At 57.8% G+C, this 24,292-nt stretch overlaps 1 protein-coding gene across 4 annotated transcripts in view; it reads right to left on the bottom strand.

Moving 5' to 3' along the window:
- Nucleotides 1-24,292, bottom strand: part of CACNA1I (calcium voltage-gated channel subunit alpha1 I) — a 130,841-nt gene that overhangs the window by 10,090 nt on the left and 96,459 nt on the right. For all 4 annotated transcript variants that reach the window (XM_045290357.1, XM_004700676.2, XM_045290369.1 and 1 more), the window contains exons 10-28: nucleotides 21,404-21,555; nucleotides 20,597-20,782; nucleotides 20,171-20,288; nucleotides 19,369-19,524; nucleotides 18,804-18,897; nucleotides 18,112-18,314; nucleotides 17,148-17,621; nucleotides 16,760-16,860; nucleotides 16,078-16,201; nucleotides 15,805-15,873; nucleotides 15,154-15,338; nucleotides 14,648-14,774; nucleotides 12,915-13,040; nucleotides 11,949-12,038; nucleotides 8,939-9,131; nucleotides 8,242-8,393; nucleotides 6,590-6,699; nucleotides 5,353-5,486; nucleotides 4,482-4,552 (exon numbers count right to left, since the gene is read on the bottom strand). In XM_045290357.1, the coding sequence (XP_045146292.1) occupies nucleotides 4,482-4,552; nucleotides 5,353-5,486; nucleotides 6,590-6,699; nucleotides 8,242-8,393; nucleotides 8,939-9,131; nucleotides 11,949-12,038; nucleotides 12,915-13,040; nucleotides 14,648-14,774; nucleotides 15,154-15,338; nucleotides 15,805-15,873; nucleotides 16,078-16,201; nucleotides 16,760-16,860; nucleotides 17,148-17,621; nucleotides 18,112-18,314; nucleotides 18,804-18,897; nucleotides 19,369-19,524; nucleotides 20,171-20,288; nucleotides 20,597-20,782; nucleotides 21,404-21,555 (2,865 nt within the window). The remainder of the gene's footprint in view (nucleotides 1-4,481; nucleotides 4,553-5,352; nucleotides 5,487-6,589; nucleotides 6,700-8,241; nucleotides 8,394-8,938; nucleotides 9,132-11,948; nucleotides 12,039-12,914; nucleotides 13,041-14,647; nucleotides 14,775-15,153; nucleotides 15,339-15,804; nucleotides 15,874-16,077; nucleotides 16,202-16,759; nucleotides 16,861-17,147; nucleotides 17,622-18,111; nucleotides 18,315-18,803; nucleotides 18,898-19,368; nucleotides 19,525-20,170; nucleotides 20,289-20,596; nucleotides 20,783-21,403; nucleotides 21,556-24,292) is intronic.

Raw genomic sequence — 24,292 nt, 5'->3', positions numbered from 1 at the left:
AGGAAGACTCCTTAACAGCCTGTGAGGTGCAGATACCACCACCCTCCTTGATGAAACAGGAGGGCTTGAAGCACCTAAGGAGGAAGGTCAAAGACTCCAGTCTCCATATGGATTCCGCCTCAAGACAAAGGAATCCTGGGATCCACAATCATGCCCAGGGAAGCAGGTGTCAAGAAACCCAGGGGCGTGTTGCATGTGGGCAAATCAGCTGCAACAAATGCCCTCTTTCAAGCGTCCAAATGAAAAGAGGTCCCTCTGAAGATTGAGGTGGGCCGGTTCCTCCAAGCCAGGTCTTCTCAAGGACCCCGCATGCATGTGGACGCTGGACAGTGATGAGGGACACCACAGAAGACCCGGTGCCTTTACATTTTATTGTCAACCGGTACCGGCAGACCCGGAGAAGGAAGAAATCTATCTTGGAAGGAGTACAGCCACAATGCTCTTCAGAAGCGACAGTGCCAACACTCTGTCTCACACACTGTGGACGACTGGAAGGGGAACCCAGTCTCTGGAAATGGACATCATGCTTGGTACAGCAGCCAGCCGGTGAAAAAGAAGACCCTTACGGAGATGGATGGACCCCGGTGGCCTCAACAGCGGGTTCAAATGGAACGATCGGTAAGGACGGTGCAGGACCGGGCAGTGTCTCGCTCTGTTATACGCAGGGTGGCGCTGAATCGGTGTGGACTAGACAGCAACCAGCAACAACCAGGAGATGCCAATGGTCCATCTGGCTGCACCAAAAATCCAAACCACCGCCATCGAGTTGATTCCAACCAACCGTGACCCTCGATAGAGCTTGGGAGGCCATAAGTCTTTACGGGAGCAGATAACCTCACCTTACTCCTGAGGAGCAGGGGGTGGGGTTGAACCTCTGGCCTTGCAGTCAGCAATCCAACACTTACCCCACAGCACCACCCGGGCCCCTTTATGGCAGCACAAAAGTCATCAAATAGAATTTGAGCAGTGAGCCCCAGCCCAAAACAGCCCCTGTATGGTCCAGGCACAGCCGCCTCTCTCCCACAGGAAACAGAGGCATCCTGAACAGCCTCACCCGTGCTCCGTGCAGCCCAGGTTGGGCCCGCCGGCCACAGGCCCACGTTCAGGAGTCAGAGCGCAGTGTACGGTGGGGAGAAGACTGCAAGGAGGGCCCTGCCTCATTCCCAGGCCCCCTCAAGTCCCCAGCCCTACGTTCAGCCAACCTTTAGATAATGACACATCCAGTAAGCCAGGCCTCACCAGGACTTCCTAAGCCTCAACCACCTGGAACAGTGGATCTCCACCTTCCTCATGCCGCCACCCGTTAAGACAGCTTCTCATGTGGTGGGGACCCCCAACCATAAAATTATGTTTGTTGCTACTTCATCACTGTCATTTGTGATGTTGTGTCATTTGTCAGTTGTGAATCGTCATGTAAATCTCTGAGAGGCAGGATGTATTTTCATTGTTACAAATCGAACATAATAAAAGCATAGTGAGTCATCACAAAACAATATGTAATTCTATATTGTGAAATATGTATTTCTAATGACAAATCAATGAAATTTTGTCTTGAAGCATGGTGTAGCACGGGTAACAGTCTTCTCACCGGGTACTCATAGGTGGGCGTATCTGCATGTGGGCGGACCCGCCTGTAGACGGATAGAGAAGCAGTGTCTCAGTTCCTAAGACCATCAGAAATATGTGTTTTCTGATGGTCTTAGGTGACCCCTGTGAAAGGGTCTTTCGACCCCCAAAGGGATCTTAACCCACATGTTGAGAGCCACTGACCTAGAAGTCATGGCACCTGTTCCATGTGTTTGTATGATGCTCTCCGATGTCAAACTACACAGTCAGTCCCAAACGGACTTGGGGCGAGAAGCGCATCTGCCTGTCAGGTTGGCTAACACGAGCCCTCCACCCTGCGTGTCACTAGAAAGTTGGTGAGCAAACTTCTGAGAAGAGACACAGAACCATGTGACCAAGGTGGGAAGAAGTTAAGGCCAAGCTGACAATGCCCGTCAAGCCATGATTTAAAAAAAAACAAAGACAAAAAAAGATGCAGCATCTCTGTCGACTAGCCTTGAGACCTAAATCAAAACAAGCTCCCAAATTTCTAAGCCTTAAAGGGAGACGAGCCATCCGACTAACCTCTGACCCGGGAGAAAAGCATGGCATCCTAGTGCTGGGTGCCAGTCTGGTCCTTTGTGTGAGTCTCAGACATACACCCCGGCCTCCTGGGGATGGGAGCGGCCTTACCAACGTGCAGAACGCATTGGGTAGTGGATGGCTGCCATGCAGTGAGGTTAAAATTCAGCACCCTGTCACGTGATCTTCCTCATGACCCATTGACATTTGCTCTCGTTTCTCATATCTTCTGCTCTCTTTTCCATTGAGGTTTTTATTATCTGTTTTCGCTTTGTTAGGCTCGTTGGTTTTTGTTGCTGTTGATTGGTTTGTTCGTGTGTTTCGGTGTGTAAAATCCAGGATAGGTAAACCTATCGAGGCAGGAACTGGATGAATGGTTTCCTGGGGGGGTAGCAGGGGAGGGTGGGATGGGGGGACAACGGAGGGCTAATAACGATGAGCACAAGATGGAAGGAAACTGAAACTGATTGTGGCAATGATTGTACCACTCTTCATGATGTGACTAAACTATTGAACAGTGGTGTGTGAACGATCTGCCAATAAAAATTGTTGGGAGAATAAATAAATGGCTAGCTAGATAAATAAGCCCTGCTCTCCTGCCCACCCACTGACAGAGGACAGAGGCAAAGGAATCCCCGTCTAGTCTCTGACTCTCTCCAGGCTGAGTGGTCAAGGTTGTCAAGGTCACCGCTGTCCTTGAACTCTGGAGACCAAGAACCTGGAGACCAAGGCCGAGATTAAGCCTGCCTCCCCAACCACTCCTAAGAGCTACATGCTGGAGGTCTAAAGGTTTGGATTCTAGCCCTTGAACGACCACTGTCAGTGTGGATTCTGATCCTCAGTTCAGGAGGAACGCTGGGAGGTCTATCTTGTACGGCCAAACAGGTAGCCCATCAAGAACGGGGCCAAGGACACGCACAGACGTTTCACCAAAGGGGACATTCGACCAGCCTCCAAGCACATGGAAAGATGCTGAGCCATCCGAGATGAAAATCTTAAGCACAATGCCATTCCGCTCATCGCATCTGCCACCAGCAGATAACAAGCACTGGTGAGGAGGCAGGCGCACAGAAACCCCTACCCATTGCTGGTACGGAAAACACTGTGGTGGTTCCTTTCAAAATAACAAAACTAACTAACTAAAAGTAAGACTATTAAACAACAACAACACACACCTCACTACCATTGAGTCCGTTCTAAGTCATAACAACCCTGTAGGACAGAGTAGAACTGCCCTGTGGGGTTTCCGGAGGTAGCAGCCCAATGTGGGACTGCTAGGCTACCGGGGCTCCTGTAACGTCCATGTGGCTCAAAGCCCCTCTCTCGAGTGGTGAGTTCCTCCTGGGGGAGTTGATGTTAGGCGGGGAAGAAACAGAGCTCTCCCGGAGCAAGCGCCCCGTGCTTTCCATGCAGGCCTGGCAAGAGCCCAGAGACTTTCCCTTTGTGACTGATCCACTGGGAAGCTCACATCCACATGGTAGCATAGCAGTGACACATTGGGCTGTGACCCACAGGTCAGATGTCCCAAACTCCCGTAAAGAATGCCCACAGGGGCAGTTCTACCCTGTGCTACAGGGTCGCAGTGAGTTCGAATGGACTCACTGGCAGCGCCATGGCACCTTCTCTATCCCTTTTACGTAAAGATCCTTTCACCTTGTGACTAGACGAGTCGCAATAATGCACGGGTGTGTACGAGGCTCACTTCAGAGCAGGGGCAGCACCGAGGGGAGGGGGTACAGGAGCCTCAAGCAGGGAGGACACAGGGCAGGAGGAGCCAGGACTCCGGACTTCCTGGGAGCTCAACCATGGGACCCAAGCAAGCGTCCCTTCCCTGATAGACCTGGAGGGGGCAGAGGGGGGCTCTGTTCAACACAGGGAGAGCCTCAGGCTGCCTCCCACTGGGATGCCACACCCGCTGCATTCATACCATTACCTCCTTGGGCCCAGCCACCCTGCACCCAGCTCAAAGGCTTCCTTTCCCAGAGAGTCTCAGGTGCCACCTCCCCCACGGCCATGGGGTTCTGTCTCTCCCACCAGTCTGGGCCCTCCAAGGGAGGCATGCACCTCAGAGCCCAGCACAGGGGCCAGATACAGAGCAGACACTAGCGACCCCTACATGAAGCTGAAGAGACAGAGCAGAGAGGCCCTTCCATACTGCCCACCGCCACACACACACCACACACACACACACAGACACACACACACACACACACACACAGACACACACACACCATGACCCAAGCTGCTTCCCCCGGATGGGGATTCTGCCTGAGTTCTGGGCAGGCTGGGAAGAAGACACATCGGGGCCCGTGTCCCCAGGGCCTGGACTGATGATGATGGGAGGGGGTGCTCACCTGGGGCAGAGCCTGCACTACCGTGTCCAGCAGGGCCCGCATCCCTGTGGCCATCTTCAACAGCTTCAGCACTGTGGGCAAGACCACACCACAGCCCCATTCAGCCCAGGCCAGGGGGAACATGTATGCGCACCTGTGCGCCATGAGCCACATCTGCACCTGCTCTCAGGGGGGCCACAGGCACGCTGATGGGGAAGGGGGGCATGTCAGAAACCTGCAAACCCCTGGAGCAGACAACAGCCGGCGGCGTGCTATAACGCAAGTGAATGGACATGACCACACAAGTGGGGGCCGGCGGTGGCCTGTGGGTCACTGAGCCCTACTGACTGCAATGGGGCCTGGGAGCCATAGGGGAGAGTCCCTTGCTAAAGAGGGGTCTGGTGTGACCGCTCGCATGTCTCAGAGTGGGGAGGTGGTGGGTGGATGGGTGGGTGGGTGGGTGGCGGGTGGAAGACCACACGAAGCCCCTGGGCTAGCAGCGAGAAACAACCTGGAGGTCCAAAAAGAGGTTTCTAGGGTCAGAAGAGGAGGGCTTAGGGCATGTGATGCACAGTGTCCTTGTCACCATGCTCAGGAATGCCACTTCCCATCTTCCCATTGGGCCAAGTCCTGTTTTCGCAAGCAGAGACTGAACCATGTGGCCCTGGTGTTGTAGGAAGCAGGGGTGTGTGTGCAGGGAGCTGCACAAAGCCGGGGGTGGGGGCAGGGGCTGTGCGTACAAGGGTGAGACAGGATCTGTCCAGTGGGTGCCCCTCCAGGCTCAGCAAGGAGCCCACCAAGAGTCAGGCCCTCCTCTGGCCAGCGCCACACCCTCTCCCCAGGGGCGGGGAGTGGTGGGGGGGGAGGCGCGGGGTCCTCTTTAGCCCCTCACCGCGGGCGATTCGCAGGACCCGCATGATGCGGATGATGGTGGGGTTGATGGGCAGTGCCGCGTTGATCTCGATCTCCTCCAGCGTGATGCCCATCACGGACAGCAGCACAATGGCCAGGTCCAGTTGGTTCCACCTGCTCAGCCGGGCAGAAGAGGACAGGAATAGGGAGCAAAGCGAGGGGCACTCTGCCACCCGGTGTGGCCCCTGGGGACTGTGTGGCGACCCTCCCGACTAACTGTCCCTGGGCCTGCAAACCCTCCATTGGGTGTGGCTCCCTCTCTGCCCTCCACAGCCTCTGCTACCACAGCAGGCCAGGGTCTACCAGGTCTCAGCCTTGGCCTGGATGCTCTCGCTAGTCCTTCAACTTTGACCTGTGTTCCTTTCGAAATTGTTCCCTTGGAAAAAGAGGATCCGCACCCCTGTCTGTGAAGCACCCACAGGAGACGAGCTGAAAGGGCTGAACAGAATATTCTGCACCCACCGTGTGGGACCACAGTGATTTCTTGTTCAGGATGACAGGCAACATCATAAATGCCCAGACATTTATTGCTGCCCTTTGTCCAGCTGCTCCGATCTTTCCCAGAGGTCAGGGTTGCTCCCCATCCTACAGCCCTGGCCTCGCCACTTACTGGTCCTTTTTTTTAAATCGTTTTATTAGGGGCTTATACGACTCTTATCACAATCCATACATACATCAATCATGTAAAGCACATTTGTACATTCATTGCCCTCGTCATTCTCAAAATGTTTGCTCGCCACTTAAGCCCCCGGCATCTGGTCCTCATTTTTCCCCCTCCCTCCCTGCTCCCCCCTCCCTCATGAGCCCTTGATAATTTATAAATTGTTTATTTTGTCATATCCTGCCCTGCCCGACGTCTCCCTTTACCCACTTTTCGGTTGTCTGTCCCCCAGGGAGGAGGTCACATGTAGATCCTTGTAATCAGTTCCCCTTTCCAACCCACTCTCCCTCTACCCTCCCAGTATCACCACTCACACCACTGGTCCTGAAGGGATCATCCGCCCTGGGTTTCCTGTGTTTCCAGTTCCTATCTGTACCAGTGTACACCCTCTGGTCTAGCCAGACTTGCAAGGTAGAATTCGGATCATGATAGTGGGGGGAGGGAGGAAGCATTTAGGAACTAGAGGAAAGCTGTATTTTTCATCGTTGCTCCATCGCACCCTGACTGGCTAGTCTCCTCCCCGAGACCCCTCTGCAAGAGGATGTCCAGTACTTACCGGTCCTTGAAGAAGCGCCTTAGACCAAAGGCTACCAGCTTCAGCACAGCCTCCAGGACAAACACCGTGGTGAACATGTAGTTGCAGTACTTGAGAGCTGTTTCTAGGGACTACGGGGTGTAAAGAGAAGCATCAAGGGACAGGAAGGGGCCCTGGCCATCAATAAGTCACACCCATAGCAGCTGCCCCCACCCCACCCCGCAAAAGAGAGAGAGGGGAAAGGTCAATGTCTCTCGTCATGCAGCACAGAACGCTCCTATGCAGGGGTCCAGACTCCAAGATCCAGACTCCACGCTCTCTCCGGTCAGAAAGCATCTGCCTTTGAAGGGAGAATTTGGTCTCCCCATATCTAGTACAGTGATTTACTTATTTAGTTCTGTTCCTTCCATCTCATGTAATGCTTGCTTACTCACTTTACACCGCGGCTTCCTCTCCTTCCCTTTCCGTATGCCTGCAGGCTTGACCCGCTGGTCATCTTTAGAAGCAGTATGGGATAGTGGTGACAACGTTTCACCATGTACAACACGGGCCCCTGAGTCACTGGACCTAGATTTGAATACCAGGTCACCACTTCCTCCTTACACACTACGTTACCTGGGGCAAGTCGGCCTCTCTGGATTTAGTTCCCCAGCTTGTAGAGGGAGCTAGTAGGAGCACCTGCCTCAGAAAGTTGCCGTGAAGGTTAACGGTCATTCTGTGCTGGGCGCAGGATGAACGCTTGGTCAATATGAGTCGCTATCATTTAGTTCTTCTGAAATGTCCTTTGAAAGTTCTGCTGTCACTGCTCCGTTCTGCCCACGGCTGTTTTCCCTTCCCTTGCATTCGTAATAGTCCTCGCCCGCCTAGGTCAGGTAAGCATTGCACTGCTAACTGCAAGGTCGGTGGTTCAAACCCACCTGGTGCTTCAAGGGAGAAAGATGAGGCTATCTTACTCCCATAAAATGTCACAGACCCGGAAATACTACCTCCCTCCGGGTCCCTGTGCATTAGAATGGGCTCAACGGTGGTGAGTGTGGTTGGGGTTGGCTATTACATGAAAGAAGACACTCTTTCCCTCATTGGAGATTCTCTTTCCGCTACTGCATTAAGTGGAGGCTTTAAAATGCACTTTCCCTCTCATGCCCCTCACACACATTGTCTGGCAACTAGCTGGGAACTGGTCACCCTCTCACGGTGCCCCAGCGCTGGGTATCTGCCCACTATGGTCCTGCTGCCTAGAATGTTCTTCCTGCAGTTGCCGCGTGCCACATGATGAGCTTGGCATACAAATCTACCTCCTAGCTGGGCAATGTGGGCAGGATGCTTGATCTCGCCTAGACTTGGTTTCCCCACCTGCAGAATGGGGACAAAACTCCCTCCGCATTCAAGGTTGCAGTGAGGATGAGACATGCCACGCCACTCGCCTTGTAAAAATCAAGCGTCTTCACTGCAGCAGCCATTGGGACCTCAAGTTCAAAGCCAGAGCCAAGGTCCCCGCCCACATACACCAAGAGCCTAGGACCCCCATTTAGACCCTTTCCTCGGGGAGAGCTTCCTGGGGGCAGGGCCATCCCAAGCCTACTTCAGCCTGGCCCATCACCCCCAAAGTGAGGTTCCTGCAGGGCCACACCTGGCCATGTGACTCTGGACCCAGCGGCGGGACTGGGGCTCACCATGGGCTGGTTATAGTGCTCCAGGGACATGGTGACCACGTTGAGGCAGATGATGAAGGTGATGAAGATGTCCAAGTAGTGGCTGGTGCACATGGAGTGGATGAGCAGCCGGGTGGGACAGTACGTGGCATAGTAGGGTAGCCTCTGGGCCTCTGCAGGACGGTAGAGGGTGGGTGGACAGGACCCCCACAGGGTAGGACAGAGGGAACAGAAATAAAGAACAAAGCACAGAAAAGATAAGAGGCGAGAAAAAACAAGGGGGCAAGATGTTGATCCCCCTCCCCCCCCTGAGAATCCGGCAGCTGCCCACCAGGGCCCAGGAAGGAAGCATTGAAAGAAACCACGGACAGTGGTACAGAAAGGACACTGAGGCTCCGTTGGGCCCTGACACGTCCGTGGGAAGGGCCCTGGGCCAGTTGGGGGAGAGACAGGGTCCCCAGCTCAGGAGCGGGCCCTGCCTTTTGACTGGGCTGCCCCTCAGGACCTCATCCGGCTAACAGTGAGTCACCCGTCTGACTGGAAGGCCATCAATCAGGACTCACGACACCTGGACAGACGCTGAAGGAAGGAGGCGGGGCTGGGGGCCCAGGAGCTGTGTTCCTGGCTCCCAGGGCCCAGGAGGCTGGGGCCCGGGGTGCAGCAGAGGCGGCCTCAGTGGGGATGGCCCGCGCCCTCCACCGCCTCGTCACCCACTCACTCCGGCGCTTCTTCTCCAGGCGCCGCAGCCGCTTCTCCTCGCGCCGCCGCGCCTCCTCAGCCTCCTGGTGCTGCCGGCACTTGTGGAAGTTCTCCACCACGACGCCCACGAACATGTTGAGCACGAAGAAGCTGACGATGAGCAGGAAGGAGATGAAGTAGAGCAGCATCCAGGGGTTGTGGTTGGTCACGGGCTGCGGGGGGAGCCGGGCGGGGCTGAGGCAGGCTGGTGGGGGGGCTGCTGAACCACAGCAGGCACCCCGCCTCGCTGACCTTCCGTGCCCCGCGACACCCACCATACTCGCATCGGTGCCTCCCGGCCTCACCCTTCCACGTCTTTTCCTTCCTCTTACCCACCTTCCCACCCTCACCCACCTCTCCATTACCCATCCACTCAGCCACACCTAGCCATGTATCCATCCATCCACCTGTCCGACAGTTCACTTGTCCATCCACGTATACACATATCCACTCGCCCAACCATCTATCTACCCATCCACTCTCCACATATCTAACCATACATCCAACACTCACCCACATACCCATCCACTCAGCCACACCTGTCCATCTATCCATCCATCCATCCACTTGTCCGACAGTTGACTTGTCCATTCATGTGTCACTCATTCACCTTCCTACCAACCCACTCATCCACCTACCCATCCTCTATCCACTTTCCAACCATATAGCTACTTAACCACCCACTCACTGATCCCACTTTTACCCACTTATCCACCAACATACCCACTGACCGGTCCATCCACATATCCAGCCATGCACCTATCCACCCATTCACTTACCCATCCACCCTCCCACCCCATCCATTTCTCTATTTCTCCATCCATATATCCATTTAGGCACCCACTCACCCATCTGCCCATTCATCCACTTGCCCGCTGAAGCGCACATACATCTATACAGCCATCGATGCCACCCATCATCCATCCACCCAGCCTCACATCATTCTCCTCCACCTATCCGTCTGTCCAATCAACAAAATGTGCATGTCTCCACCTGAACTTGTTCCCCGGCTCCCTCTCTGCCTGTGCAGCTCTTCCCCACCTACAACTGTTCCTCCTCCAGGAGGGCTGCCAGGAGGGCTCCTGACCTGACTAGGATCCTTGTCTCTGCCCTCTCGACTGAACCACTGTGTCCTATGCCCCACCCCTGCAGCTCCCCATACTTGTAACTCACTTCCCGACAGGCCCCCACTTAAACACCTGCTACACAAGGACAGTATCTGCTCCTCAGATGCTCCTGGGGCCCCCGGCTGACTTAGGTTCAATTCCTAGCTCCCTCCCCGACTAAGACCTGAATGACCTTGGACAAACGAAGGGACCTCTGAGTCTGTTTCCTCACCTGAAAAATGGGGATCACCTTATCATCTAGAAGGGCTCAATGCCACTGTAGATGTAGCAGTGAGGGCAGAACTGCGCTTCGAACTTACAGCCAAACTGGGCCCCTCACTCACAGCCAAAGTGTTGGAAGGTGGCATCCAGAAAGAGCAGGGACACCTGCTCTGGACGCCTGTCCTGAGTGCCCATGGGGGACACCGAGGAGACTCAGTTACAGCCTTCACTCCCCAGGGTCGGGCGGGCACTCAGGGGCCAGTGGGGGAGGCTGGCAGGCCTGGCCAGGCAGTGTCGTGGAAGCCATGCCAGGAGAAGCATCCAGGAAGGCCCCCCGCCCAGTCCACGCTCAGTTACAGTTCAATTCTTTGCCCTCTCACTGCACAGCCGCAGAGTCTAGCACCCTGACTGCCCACCCCCATGGGCAGAGGCGAAGCACAATGGTGCTACAGGTGTGTGTGTGTCAGTCTGTGACATGTTTGTGTGTGTATTTGTGTATGTGTGTGTTTGTGTGTGTATGTGTTTGTGTGTCTGTGTATGTTTGTTGTGTGGGTGTTTATATGTGTGTGTTTGTGTGTGTCTGTTTGTGTCTGTTGTTTGTGTGTGTGTCTGTTTGTATGTGTGTGTCTGTTTGTGTGTATATGTTTGTGTATGTTGTTTGTGTGTGTGTTTGTGTGTATCTGCATATACGTGTGTTTGGGTGTATATGTTTGTGTGTCTGTATGTTTGTTTGTGTGCATGTGCATATGTGTGTTTGTGTTAGTTGTTTGTGTGTGTGTTGAAAAATCCGACACGGGAATGGAGGTGGTGGTTCTGGGTGCCCTCACTACCCCTCCCCCACAGCCCATCCAAGTCCAGCCCTCAGCTCCAGCTCCAGCCTCACAGGAGAGGTCCCAGGAGGACACAGTTCAGCAACCACAGGCCAACAGCCAGAGGGTCACCTGCAGCCTTGACTCTGCTGAGGGGGTCTGTCCTGAACTAGAAAATCTCCCTGCTCCTCCCCAAACAGCCCCCCAACCAGCACACTCCCAACCCTGGGAAGCCTAATAAACTGCCTTTACCCCTGTCTAACCCGAGATGACCCTTCCCCAGAGCTTGGACCTCTACCCAGACTCCTTCCCAAACCCATCCTCGCCCAGCATCTTAGGGCTCCCGCTGCCAATCCGTCAGCACCCCCTTGTCATGGATCTTCACCGATGCGCCCGCTGCTGCCCCAGCGGACACACAGCCCCATCACGGCAGCACAGGGGGCTTCCCAGGATCCAGCCCTACTGGCCTCTACCACCATCACCACCCCTACTCCCACCCAGACCCTCCTCTTACTTTCTGCTCCAACCCTAAACTCCTGACTGTCAGAACGCTTAGTGCTCCCACCTGAGCCCCAGAATGCACCTGCTGCCCCCATCGGCGAGCAGAGGCCCCAGCTCTCCTTCCAGCTCGCTCTCCACCCACGGGGAGCTGAGCGACCTCTCTCTCTGCAGAGCAGGTGGGTGTTTGTGGAAGCAGATGGAATTATGACTGACACACAATCCCCAGAAGCAGCTCCAACGGTGGGCCGCCCCAGGGTCTGGGGTGATGGAAGCGGATGGAGACAGGCTGCGATTTCAGACCCCCATGTGCCTCCAGCCTTGCCACACCTGGCCTGGCCCCTACCATGCCCACCTGCTGGTCCACAGCGACAGCGTCCAGGCCATTGTACATGATATTCACCCAGCCGTCCTTGGAGGCCAGGACAAAGAGGGACATCAGGGCCTGGAAGGCATGGGGAAGGGGGAAGGGTGAGGGGAGTGTGCGCCTCAGGGTGCCCTGCCCTCTCCTCGGTGCTCCTTTTTTTTGGGAGACAAAGAGGAGCCAAGGAGGCCTTCCCTGCATGGCAGGGCTGTGCTGTCAGCTGACACAGCTTTCTGGAGGACCTACTGGGTGCCTGAGGACCCACTGGGTGCCAGCTGCATATTCTGCTGGGCACTGGGGCAAGAGAAAGAGCACTGGACCAGGAGTCCTGGACTCCAGTCTCAGCTCCAGAATGGGACAACCGTGTGACTTCGGCAAGAAAATCCATCAGCCCGTGTCTCGGGGCTGACACCTGGAGTCAGGAGCGCTGGGGCACCCAGCTGGGATCTAAACCTGGAAGCTTCCTGATAAGCATGAAGGGCCCCTGGATCAGGAGCTCAGGCAGGGCATCACTTGCTGGCTGTGGGACTCTGAGCAGAGCCCTTGAGGGAGGGGCCCAGTCAGCCGCTTGAAGCACTTTCTCTCCTGCCCAGCCGGCCCGGTGGGACGGTGTTCCCATTTCCAGATGGGGTCATGATGGTAGGAGGTGGCCAAGCTGGGGTCCATACCCAGGTCCCACAGACTCACCCGTCAGGGCCCCCTGGACAGTCAGGAACCCGTGTTCACCAAAGCACCTACTAAGTGGCAGGCATTTTGCTAGGTCTCATGTCACCTGTGCGGTGAGTGACGTGGGGACCCACTCTATAGAAGGGGAAACTGAGGGTTGGGGGGATAAGGCGCAAGGCCAGTCCTGTCCTATAGGACAGGAGCCAGATCTGTGGTCACTGGGCTGCAGGCACACGGGGAGCTATCACCCCCACCCCCTGGGCAGACCAGGGGTCGGAGGGTGGCACTCACCTGGCCCAAGTTGTCGAAGTTGTATTTGTGGTGGACCCAGCGGTAGTTGGCGGCCATGCAGTCGGAGCGGTTGGTGATGTTGCGTGTGTCCACCCCCAGGCAGTGGTAGAACTTGCCCTTAAAGAGCTGGAGGGGGCAGGAGGGAGGGGAGGGGGAGCAGAGGAGTTAGTGACCCTCCTGCCATTCAGAAGAGGGGCCACCCACAGGGAGCACAGCCTCTGGGTGCAGCCTGGGCCTCCGGATGACCTCACACCCTCTCACCACTGAGATGAAGGGAAGCCACGCTCTCCAATCTCACAGGTGAGGAAATTAAGGCCCAAATCCCCTGAGACTCAGCAAGGGGCAGAGCCAATGCTCACACCCGGTCTGTCTGGTGCCAAGTCAGAAACCCCAAGGAGACTAGACCCAGTGGTGGGAGTCAGCAAGGTCACACCAGTCCGGCAGAACCGATACCTAACCAATACCACCTAACTTTGATTCTGGGAACCAGTCATTAAAATAGCACATCATCAGCATTCTCTCTCAGGTGGGCTTTCCACACACTGAATATCAGAAACTCGCGAAGTCCCAGTCCCTGCGCTTCTGGATCGCTCAGCTGTGCAACCGTGTATTCTAAGGGCCCGGAGTGGTGTTCGTTCTGTCCACGGGCATAAAAAATTACCCATTTCATAAAATGTGTTGCACGTTTGATGAACTACTGCATTTTTGTTCCCTGGAATTTGTCACTTCAGTAGGACATCGAATGTAAAGAGAAAGGAGCGAACAGCCAGAGGGGGACACTCAGTCCCTTGCTTCAGCTTTGTGTTATGCCCCAAATTCCCAAGAGATACGAGCGAATGACGCAATCCCTGAAAGTGTTCAAAGAGCTAAACATGTTGTCAGAACAACGGCTATCCGCTCGGCAGAAGCAGAGAGGGGCTTCTTAGAAACGAGCGGGGCTTGTTCCCAGAAGAGAAGTCTCTGAACACGCCATGTTTCCACTCCATCAAACATGACAACGACTGTCTAATTGGCCTAGGAATGGGGTCCTCTCGTATAATGACTGCAGATAAAAGCCCAGAAAGTTGCAAGTGAAGACATAGGGGAATACCTTAAGGAACAGTTCTATTAGCTTTTGGAGGTCTTATTTAATAATTTTCACTCATGGTTTTCAACTCTTATACCTCTGCCATTGTTCTTATTACCCATATGAAATAAGAAACTGCCTCTCAGTTTGGTTCTTCATACTTAATATGGTCATTAGGGCAGTGGACCGGATGGTCAATGATTTGAACCCCACCACTGACCCAGGCCCCATCCCTGGACTGAGCCTCCTCTGGGCAGATACTTCATGAGAGAGTCACCTACATGCCAGGGGCAGAGAAAAATGAAGGGGCCCACGTCCTCCCCACGTGGACTGGGTTCTCTCCCTCTCTGGCGGCGATGGTTCTAAGTTCATTCTCCAAGTGCTCCCCCGCCCCCCTCCCAAGATGTCTCCCCTCCCCTACCACCTATAAACACTGCAGCTGCTCTCCAAGGCCCAATGCAAATGCCACCTCCTGCCCTGCCTCTGTGCCCTGCCCCCCACGCCCCCACCCCCAGCCATCTCACTCCTCTGCCTTAGACTCAGTCACTTGGGCCCCTCTGTCTCCCCTGGACTGGGTGCTCACTGTTGCCAGGGCCACCTAAGCTACCTGGTGCTGGCCTTCCTCTTCCGCAGCCAGAGTACCCCCTAATCTTCAGGTCACCCTCACCTGCACCCCTAGGATGCCGAAGATGATGAAGAAGGCACAGCAGATGAGCACGATGTTGCCGATGGGCTTGAGGGAGGAGATGAGGGTCTCCACCACCAGCTTCAGGCCAGGGGCCCGGCTGATGACCCTGTGGGTGAAGCAGGCCGGGGACTGTGACCAGGGCCAGGCCTGCAGACAGCTCCACTCGGCCCAGGTCCCCAGGGCATGAGGTCTGGTGACTCAGATTTGGAAGGGCCAGGTGGTGACACACAGAAAGGCAGTTACCTCCCTCCAACACCTATGGGAGCCCAGCAGAGCAGTGAGGCACCCTAGGACACGAGAGGCAAGACTGGGGGGCACCCCAAGTGGCCATTTCAGCATCCCCCTCCTTCTCCCCCAGGAGGGAGCCCATGATCCACTCCAGGATTAGCCCCCCCACCCCCACCCTTGCTGACCCTGCTCAGCGGGGCCTTGACAGTCACTCCACAGCTGGGTATGGAGGTGGTGGGCTCAGGGAGCACCCTCACCGCAGGGGACGGAGGGTGCGTAGGAGCCGAAGGACCCGGAGGACACCCAGGATCTTGGCCCCTCCCGCTGAGGCCAGAGACACCACGATGTCAATGATGGACACGAAGACCAGGAATCCGTCCAGCACATTCCAGCTGCTGCGCAGGTACGCCTGCTCCCCGAAGTACAGGCCCAGCGAGACCACCTGGGGGCAGGAGAGGGAGGGGAAGGGGCAGCCACATTCAGCAGCAGCAGCAGGGTGGGCCTTTGCGAGGGACTAAAGGACCCAGGAGAGATGAGGCCGGCCTCCTAGGGAGGGGACAGAGTCAGACAGGTCTCCCTTCTGGTAGGAAGTTGGGGGGACAGCCACCTGGGGGTGGGGCAATGGGCGGGACAGAGGCAGGGTCCAGGAGGTGATAACCCTTCACCTAGCTGTTCCTGAAGGCCACTCTCCTTCCCTTTCTTCCGGTAAAGCCAGTTCAAAGGCACCCACTGAGGGGTGCCTCTGGTGGAGCATGCCCCCAACCCCCTTTTCTGGTTGGGTGGTCAGCTCTTGCAGAGTGCTTGTGTCTGAGCCCCTTTGGGCCCTGGGGCTGACACCGGGCGGTGGAGACAGGGATGTTGATGTGGCCGGAGCTGGGGCGGGATGGCCAGGACATGCCAGGAGCTACCTTCAGGGTCATCTCGCCCACGAAGATGGCTGTGAAGATGTAGTTGGACACGGTGAGGAAGATGCGTTCCTGAAAGGCGGGGGCAGGCTATAGGCTCATGGCTCCCAGCCTGCCGGACCACCAGGGGACCCGCCAGGTCAGTGGAACTTGGTCTAGTCCTTCCAGAGGCAAGCTCCTTGGCCCCCCCCCCCCCCCCCCCCCCCACCGCTGGTGTATTTCCCGTAGGAGCTGTAGTGGCCTGTCCGCTGACTTGCCCTGCTCGAGGTCACTCACAGTGCTGCCTGCCTCAATCTGAGGCCGCTCCAGGGCGATGGTGATGCAGTTGAGGAAGATGAAGGCCAAGACAACATAGTCAAAGAGCTTGTGGGCGATGATGGTCTGACACAGGACCCGGAACCTGGGCGGGGGGCAGGGGACGTGAGCACTCATCTGACGTTCCCTCTGGTCAGCAAGAAGGCCAGGAGCCTAGGCACCCAGTTGGGGTGGGGATTACAGCCTGAAGGAAGGGTCCCTCTCTTCCCTATCACAACAGGTGGCCCCTTGGAGCCCCAGCTCCCAACGATACAGCCATAGCAGCAGCTGGCACCATGGGTGACAAACACCTGCTTGGACTCAAGGCCTCCCCAACACTGGCCTCATCTCTGGCCTCTGGCCCCCAACACTGGGGCACCACGGAGCCTGCTAGCCTCTGCTTAGCCTCCAGGCCTTTCAGAAAGCCTCCTTCCTGCACCTGGACTGGCCTCCACCTCTCCTCGATCCCTGCTTCACTCACAGGGGCACTGTCTGCCTCCACAGCCCAAACAAAGTCCACTCCTCCAGGAAGCCCTCCGATGCCCTCCCCCCCTTGGATGCAGGCCATGGCTGCCTGAGAATCCTCCCAGTCTGGCCCCTGCAGACCCCACATAACTAGGCAGAAGAGTTCACCCTGCCCCGAGGCTCCCCAGCCAGTGCCCACCTATTCTCTGGGGAGAAGAGGTAGACGGACCAATCCTCTCGGATCTCGCACCAGTCGGGCTTGTAGGCATCGATCATCTTTCGGACACGGAAGCAGAGGGTCTGGCGAGAGAAGGAGGCGGCAGGGAGAGTCAGCGCTGTGCAGCGTTACCCACCTCCTCCCGTGCCAGCCGCCCAGCGAGCTGTGGGCACTGGGTCTGACCACCAAGAGCGGCCGAAAGGGTTCATCCACCTGGAGACCTCCCCTCTGGCCACACCCTCCAGTGGGTTCCCCGCCCACCGAGCTCCTGGCCAATCGACTCATGGTCCTGCCACTGTGCCACGCCCCCCACGTGCCGCTCCCTCCTTGGAACCCCGCCCGCTGCGCGCCTGGCTCCGCCCCCACTCACATAATCGATCTCCTCCTCATCCTCGCAGCGGTCCCTGCGGTCGTTCATCTGCGTGAAGACGTCCTTGGCGATGCTGGGCATCCTGCCATTGCAGTCCTCGTGCCCCGGGGCCGGGCCCGCTGCCCTCCAGGCCGCCCGGGGGTGGGCGCCCCCCGTGGGCCCCAGCTCGCCCAAGTCCACCGAGTCCCTGGTGTCCAGGGACAGCGTTCGGCGGTGGTGGCGGTGGCAGTGCGCCGCGTGGGGGCCGTGGTGCGCGTGATGCGCGTGCGGGGCGTGCAGCGGGACAGCCCTGGGCGGCCCCTCGTCCCGGGGGGCACCCTCGCAGGCCCGCGCACCGCCCCCGCGCTCCGCCGAGAGCAGGGACTCGTGTTCGGCCGATGGAGGCTTGTGCTTGAGGGTGTTCCAGCTGGAGCGGCGGCTGGCCCAGGCCCCGCTGCGGCCCCACGGCCCATGGTAGGAGCTCCTGGAGCTGGACTGGGGGCAGGCCAGGCTCCAGTCAGCGCTCTGCATCCATGACCTGCCCCCCACCTTCTTGCAGGCAGCGTGGGGGGTCCACTGCCCGCCTGCTGGCTGTTTCTGATACGTCCACCGCGCTAAGTCCATCTTACTTCTCTAGTTAGGATGGCGCACCTAGTTAGGATCTTTTTCCCATTTGACAAGGGCTCAGAGAAGGGTGGCAGCTTGCCCATAGTCACACAGCTAGGCCTGCCTGACCCTGAAGCCCAGCTCTGGACCCCAGATTGCTGACAAGAAGAAAGGCCCACTCTAACCACACCAATCCTCATCAGCACGGTTCACTCACTCACTTGCACACCCATCCATTCACTCATCCATTCCGGAGTGCTAGGCCCTGCTCTGGGCAGTGTGGCACTGGGGGCCTGAGCACAGGGGCTGAGGCTGGATGTGGCTACCACCCCGGGGCCCCCACCAGCCCCCCAGGAAGGAGCACTCTGCAAGGGCTCACCAGGGAGCGCTGGTCATAGCTCATTCTTCCCAGGGACATGACGCTGCTCTTGCGGGGGCCCAGGGCCACCAGCACAGGGTCCGGCTGCAGTGAGAGGCGAGGGGCAGGGGCCGAGCCTCCAGCGGGGCCCAAATGGCCAGCCAGCGGGAGGCTGGGGTCCAGGTGCCCGTTGGGCGTCATGGGAACTGGGCAGAGCTTGAGATCTAAAGGAGAGATATAAGGGGGTAGGGACAGACAGGCAGGGAGAGGGGCAAAACAGGAGCAAAGGAAACCATGAGACAGGCAAGACTTGGACTGTAGCTGTTAGGAGCACCCTCCACCAGGAAGCCCCCCAGCTCGGAACCTATCACAGGGCTGGCAGCTCTCCTTGGACATGAGTGGGCTCACCCCATGCCCACAGCAGGGAGCCAGGCAGGGGTGTCTGCCCAGTTACCGACAAGGGCACTAAGCCTGGGGTGGAGGAGGCTGCCCAGAAGTGCCAATGGGACCAGGGCCTGGGCCTTAGATCCACTGTAGCTCCTCCAGCAGGCTACGATGTGTGGAGGATCAGGCGGGTATTCCGGGGCCCTGCCCTAGGGGCAGGGGCAGGGGCTCCCACCTCCAGCCTACCTCCAGGAGAAGCCAGCTGCTATGTCCTTCAGCCACCAGGCAAAGGCCCCAGCCTCCTGGGTGACCAGGGAAGGCCTGCTTACCTCCCCCGCTGTCCAGCCCCTCCGGCAGCTTGTCAAACTCCTCCAGATTGGAGGAGCTCTGATCCTCGTCTGAGTAGGAGCGGTTGGCATCGCCCTAGGGGACCATAAGATGTTGGAAGACAGGTCGGCTCGGCCCTTCCCCCAACCCCAACCTTTTCAAGGGATGTTTTTACCTTCATATTATAAAGGAGGGAGCTGAGGCCCAGAGAAGGGAGGCAGGCAGCCTAGGGTCATGCAGCAAACAAGGGCCCAAGGCCCATGCCTACCTGTGTCTGACTACAATGCCCCAGCAGAACCCCCACTCCTGGGGGCTTCAGAATGAGAGCAATGGAGGGGCCTAGCCCTGCACTGGGGGAGAGGCTGGCCAACCAGATGCAGCCCCAGCTGCGTGCCTCTTAAGATGGGAGGCCCATAACCTCATTGGCAACCCCTTCCCCTGAGGACATGCTCCAGCTAGAAATCGCAATTGCAGCTCCACCCACCCACCCACCCACCCAGAGACACCTCCCAGCCCAGCCTCAAGCACGTTCCATGGGGTGGCTTTCCGCCCCAGGCCTGCAGTCACCTCTGCCTGGAAGCCCTCCACCAGGATGGCCACCAACAGATTGAAGAGCACGTAGTTGCCAAAGGTCATGAGGGCGACAAAGTAGAGGGAGGCCCAGGGGGAGGTGGAGGCCATGCCGTTGTAGAGGACGACGTTCCAGTCCTCCTGCGTGAGGATCTGTGCGAGGGGGACCCTTGTCAGTCCCTCAGGCAGCCCCAGCCTGGCCCCGGGACCCAGGGACCCGCCAAGGCCTTGCATGAACACCAGAAACGTCTCTCACACATGCTCAGGCGTTGCCCATGTTCAGTGCACACAAGGTTGGGGCCCCCATCATGGGCCTCCCTAGCCAGTGTGGGCCCATCTGGCAGCCCCCCGCTGGGAGACGCCCAGCTCCAGGGTCTGTGCTCCCTGATGCCCTCACTCAAGCCCCACCCTACTGGCTGCTCCCACAATCCCATCCTCACAGTCGCCCCCAGGACTTCCCACAAGCACGCTCCCCTACGTGCCCATCCAGGCACGAGAGCCCACCTCAGCCTCCCCTGGCCCCTCTGCCCGCACCATCCTGGAGACACAGAAGCTGGTAGAGCAGGCCCTTGAGGGGTACCCACTCATCAGCCATCACGATGCCACTGTGCCCCCCTACCGTCAAGGCAGTGACCTCACTGAAGGACCACCAAGGCACCATGTCTTCAGGCCAAGGGGCAGGCCAGGGACTGGGCCGTGTGCCAGGACCCCCTCCCTTCAAGATCCCCTCTTCTCTGGGTCCTCAGGAGGAGAGGCCAGGGAGAGATGCCCTGGCCCCGGGCACACACAGACCCCTCACCTGGAAGACGGTCACAATGGCCCACAGCAGGGAGTCAAAGTTCTTTCTGTCCGGGACGGTGTCGCCTGTATCTGTGCGGAGGCTGAATTTGCAGCCAAAGATGTGCATCCCAAGGATACTGGGGGGCAGCGGGGAACAGAGTGAGGGGTGCCCACAGGCCCACTCTCTGCCTAACCATCTGGCTCCATTTAGAACCCCCAAGTGGATGTGGCCAGCTTGGGGGCAGAGGGCGCCAGTGTGAGGAGCACCCACAGGCCCACTCTCCCCCTGCCCACCTAGGGCCATTCTGAAGCAACGGCCCCATCTCACAGAGGGGAGCACGTGGCTCAGCGGGGAGGTCCATCGCCATCCCCAGGGGCAGCCTCGCCCAGAGACATCTCCCCCTGCTGGCCCAGCATGTCCTAGGCCTCGGCCAGGAGCCCTGACCTGAAGATGAAGATGAAGAGCATGAGCAGCATGCAGAAGGTGGCCACGTTGTCCATGGTCTTCATGAGCACCACCAGCTGCCGCCGCAGCGCAGGCATGAAGCGCACCAGCTTGAGCACCCGCAGCAGCCGGAAGGTCCGCAGCACTGACAGCCCACCGTCTGCCTGCCCCACGATCTCCCAGATGCTGCCGGGCAGGGGCGGGGCCGGGACCAGGGTGGGGAGGGGCCCAGAGAGGGAGGGTTGCCATCAGTCACTCATTCGTCCAACCAACACGTTTGGTAGGTTTTGCTGCCCCGAGGCCCCTCTAAGTAATGGACCCTCAGCCTGGAGTCATAGGGCACCCCCCTCTCTGGAGCTGTCTGTGGCTAGTGCTCAGGTCCCTGGGCATCACTGGCCACCTCCTCAGGGGTAGCATTCCTGTCCATTGGGAGGGTCAACAAACCAGAGAGTGAGTCACCAACTAGAATAATTGCATCGAGAAAGATACTTCCAGATATTACTTCTGCTCCCCACTTCCTGGGGGTGCCGATCCTCCCATGCTCGAGCCTAGATCTTGCTCACTAAGGCCTTCATCAAGAAGCATGAGGTCCACTACATGGCCAATTTTGGGGGGTACTCAATAACTGTGCTTCCAGGTAACTGGTTCCTGGTGGAACCTGGTGCCCCAGGTTGGCTTTATTCTGAGAAGGGGGTCCGTGGCCTCCAGCAGGCAGCCAGAGGGCCAACGGCAGAGGAGGCAAGGCCAGGCACTCAGTACCACCCTGCTTGCCCCCCTGATGGGTGGGGGGAGTGGCAGTGGGGGTACCTGATGATGACAATGATACTGTCGAAGATGTTGTAGGGGTTTCGCAGGTAGTCAAAGAGCCCGAAGGCCGCCAGTTTCAGGATCATCTCCAGGGCGAACATGCTAGTGAAGACCACGTTGCAGATCTCCAGCACGTTGGTCAGCTCCTCGGGCTGCAGGGAGTGCAGTGGGGCCCCCAGTCAGACCAGCAGACCTCTGCTCCACAGCCCAAGGGGCTCAGACTCCCCGCTGCACCTAACCAGCAGGACGACCCTGCCACCCTGGAGCTCTGAGCGGTCCCTGCAGATAGTGGGGCGTGGGGCTGGGAGGAGACCCCAGGGCTGAGCTCCACAAACTGAGAATTGATGGTGTTACTGCTCATTTCCACACTGAAATGGTACCCATTTTACAGACAGGAAAACACGCTCAGAAGCTGTCTGGGGTCCTGGGGCTGGACCCAGGGCAACATGGGAAAGCAATATCAGGGGCTCTGGGGGCTCCGCAGTCACTCGTGACCCTGCCCCATTTTGTGAGCACTGTGGGCTAGGCATTGAGCTGTAACCGTTAGGTCGGCAGTTCAAACCCACCGGTCACCCCTCCAAAGGAGAAAGATGAAGCTGTCTGCTCCCCATAAAGATGGACAGTCTCAGACCACAGGGCCATGCTGTGTCATGGACTCAATGGGAGTGGGTGGGGCTTTTAGTTTCCCTCCTGACAGGGGCTGTCATACGCACTGTACGAGCATCCCACCTGGCCCCACCCAAGCCCAGGTGCAGGTAGGACACAGGTTCAGAGAGGGCAGGTGGCGAGCACACAGAGTCAGACTTGGGACTTCTTAGCGACCATCTGAGCAGACCCTCCAGCTGGCTGCCCCTTCTCCACCATGAAAGGGGACCGAGACCACGCGCCCACAGTGCACCCACTGCGAGCCAGGCATGGCCCTAGGTACCAAACACCGGTGACAGCTCCAGACTGCTTGAGCACTCTGAGAGTGGACGTCCTTCACCACGTGTCAGAGGGAGGTTAAGGGAGACCAGCCACCTGGCTCCGCCCCTGGGTAGCTGCTGGCCACGTGGCTTGCGGCAGGTGACGTCCAGCAGTGGAGCACAGAAGGCTTTCCGCTCTGACTTGGACATTACGTGGCTGTGGGACTCCCTCTGGGCCTCGGGTTGTCCTCATCCATAACATGGGAGGGCCAAGAGAAGATGATGGCACCTTTCCAAAGCTTGCTGCTCCCCCGCTTGGGTAGATGCCCATCTCTGCTCTCAGCCCGTCTGCATCGCAGAGAAAGGAAGCGCTGTCTGCTCAGCACCGACCCTGGGCTCGGGCTTGACAGCCCCCCACACCAGGCGGGGCTCAAATACCAGCTGATGTCACGGCAGCTCCAACCCGGGTGACCTCCTGCGCATCAGAGCAGGTCGTAGGCCTTTCCACAAGGCACCCCTGGCAGACCAACACCAGCCATTCAGCGGCCATGCTCCCCATTTGTACCACCCCAGAGCCACTGGTAGGGTCACCACTCTCCAGATGAGCTCACTGAGGCTGGGAGAAAGGAAGGGACTTGCTCGGAGGCCCCGGTGAAGATGGGGCTGGTTACAAACTGTTGTCCACCTGAAGTCAACCTTCTATCACCCATCCGTCCATCCTTCTGTCCATTCACCCAACCATCCATGAATCCATCCACCCGCCCATCCATCCATCCTTCTGTCCTTGCATGCATTCCTCGAATACTCTGGAGTGACCCCTACGTGTGGGCCTATGCTGCTCAGGAGAAGGTCTAAGTCAGGGGAGCACCAGGGCTGGTGGCCAAGACTGGCAGTCACAGCTAGCAGAGAGCTGAGTGCTCAGGACAGAGGGGCGATGAGGGGCTCAGGCTTGGGGGACCGTCTTTTAGAGGAGTCAGGAGCAGCTTCCTACCCTCTAAAGACATGGAAGCTGAAAAGAGGCAGCCAGGTAACTCAGACGAGAAGAGCAAGGTGTCCAGGCAGAGGGAACATCCCCCGCCCTGCCCGAGCAAATACTAGGAGGCAGGGGAGCTGAGAATTGATGTGGGAGCGTCTCGCGGCCCACAGGGCAGCGGGGCCTGACTTGGATTCCATTTGGGTTAAGCTGAGGAAAAGCGAACAACCCAACCAGCTGCTCCTCTCCTAGAGCCTGGGCAATCTAATAAACCTGCCATCGCCTCTCAAGCCCAGATCAAAGGAGACAGCCCCAATTCTGGCTGTAATTACATCTGATTCACAACAAAAATGGTCTCAGAGGGGGGGGTGAGGCCCAAGACGGCCCCTGGGTGGGAGAAGCCAGCATCCCTGACTGTGCCAGACCTCAAGCTCCCGGTGGTCACACCCTGTCCATGGAAGTGGCCAGTGGCAGCCTTGATGGGGCCTCATCCACCCACAGGGACTGCACACACCCTCCCACAACTGATGCGGCCACACGCCCCCTCCAGAAAGGTCACGGCAGCTCCCACCTCCCTCGCAACAGCTGTTTCTCTAGTCAGTGAGCACACACCTGCACATGTCTTTCTAATGGGCCATCCATCACTCCTGCAGGAAAGAGATCGGGCGGGGAGAGACAGACAAATACAGACAGTGAGAGGCCAGGGGGCGGTGGGGGAGTGTGTGTGTGGAAAGAGATGGACAGAGACACGAAAGACAGATTGATATGGACACTGAGGCTGGGCATAAAGGCAGATGTTGGGGGCTGTGCCCTGGGGAGAGTCCCGGATGCAGGGATAGATAGACAGGCAAATATTCTGGTAGTCAGGGACACAGCCCAGCTGGGAAACATGCAGTGGAAGTGGATAGACAGCATAGGCCCACCCCCCACCCCCCACCCAGTGGGGCAGACAAAGCCCAGGTAGCCAGAGGAGGGAGGCCGCAGGGCAGGGCAGGAGGTGAGTTAGTCCCC

This window comes from Echinops telfairi, unplaced genomic scaffold, assembly GCF_000313985.2.
Source record: "Echinops telfairi isolate 266 unplaced genomic scaffold, ASM31398v2 ScPeMD7_2;HRSCAF=8, whole genome shotgun sequence".
Classification (NCBI taxonomy): domain Eukaryota; kingdom Metazoa; phylum Chordata; class Mammalia; order Afrosoricida; family Tenrecidae; genus Echinops; species Echinops telfairi.
Note: the sequence above shows the minus strand (reverse complement) of the source record. Positions and strands in the feature narration are given on the sequence as shown.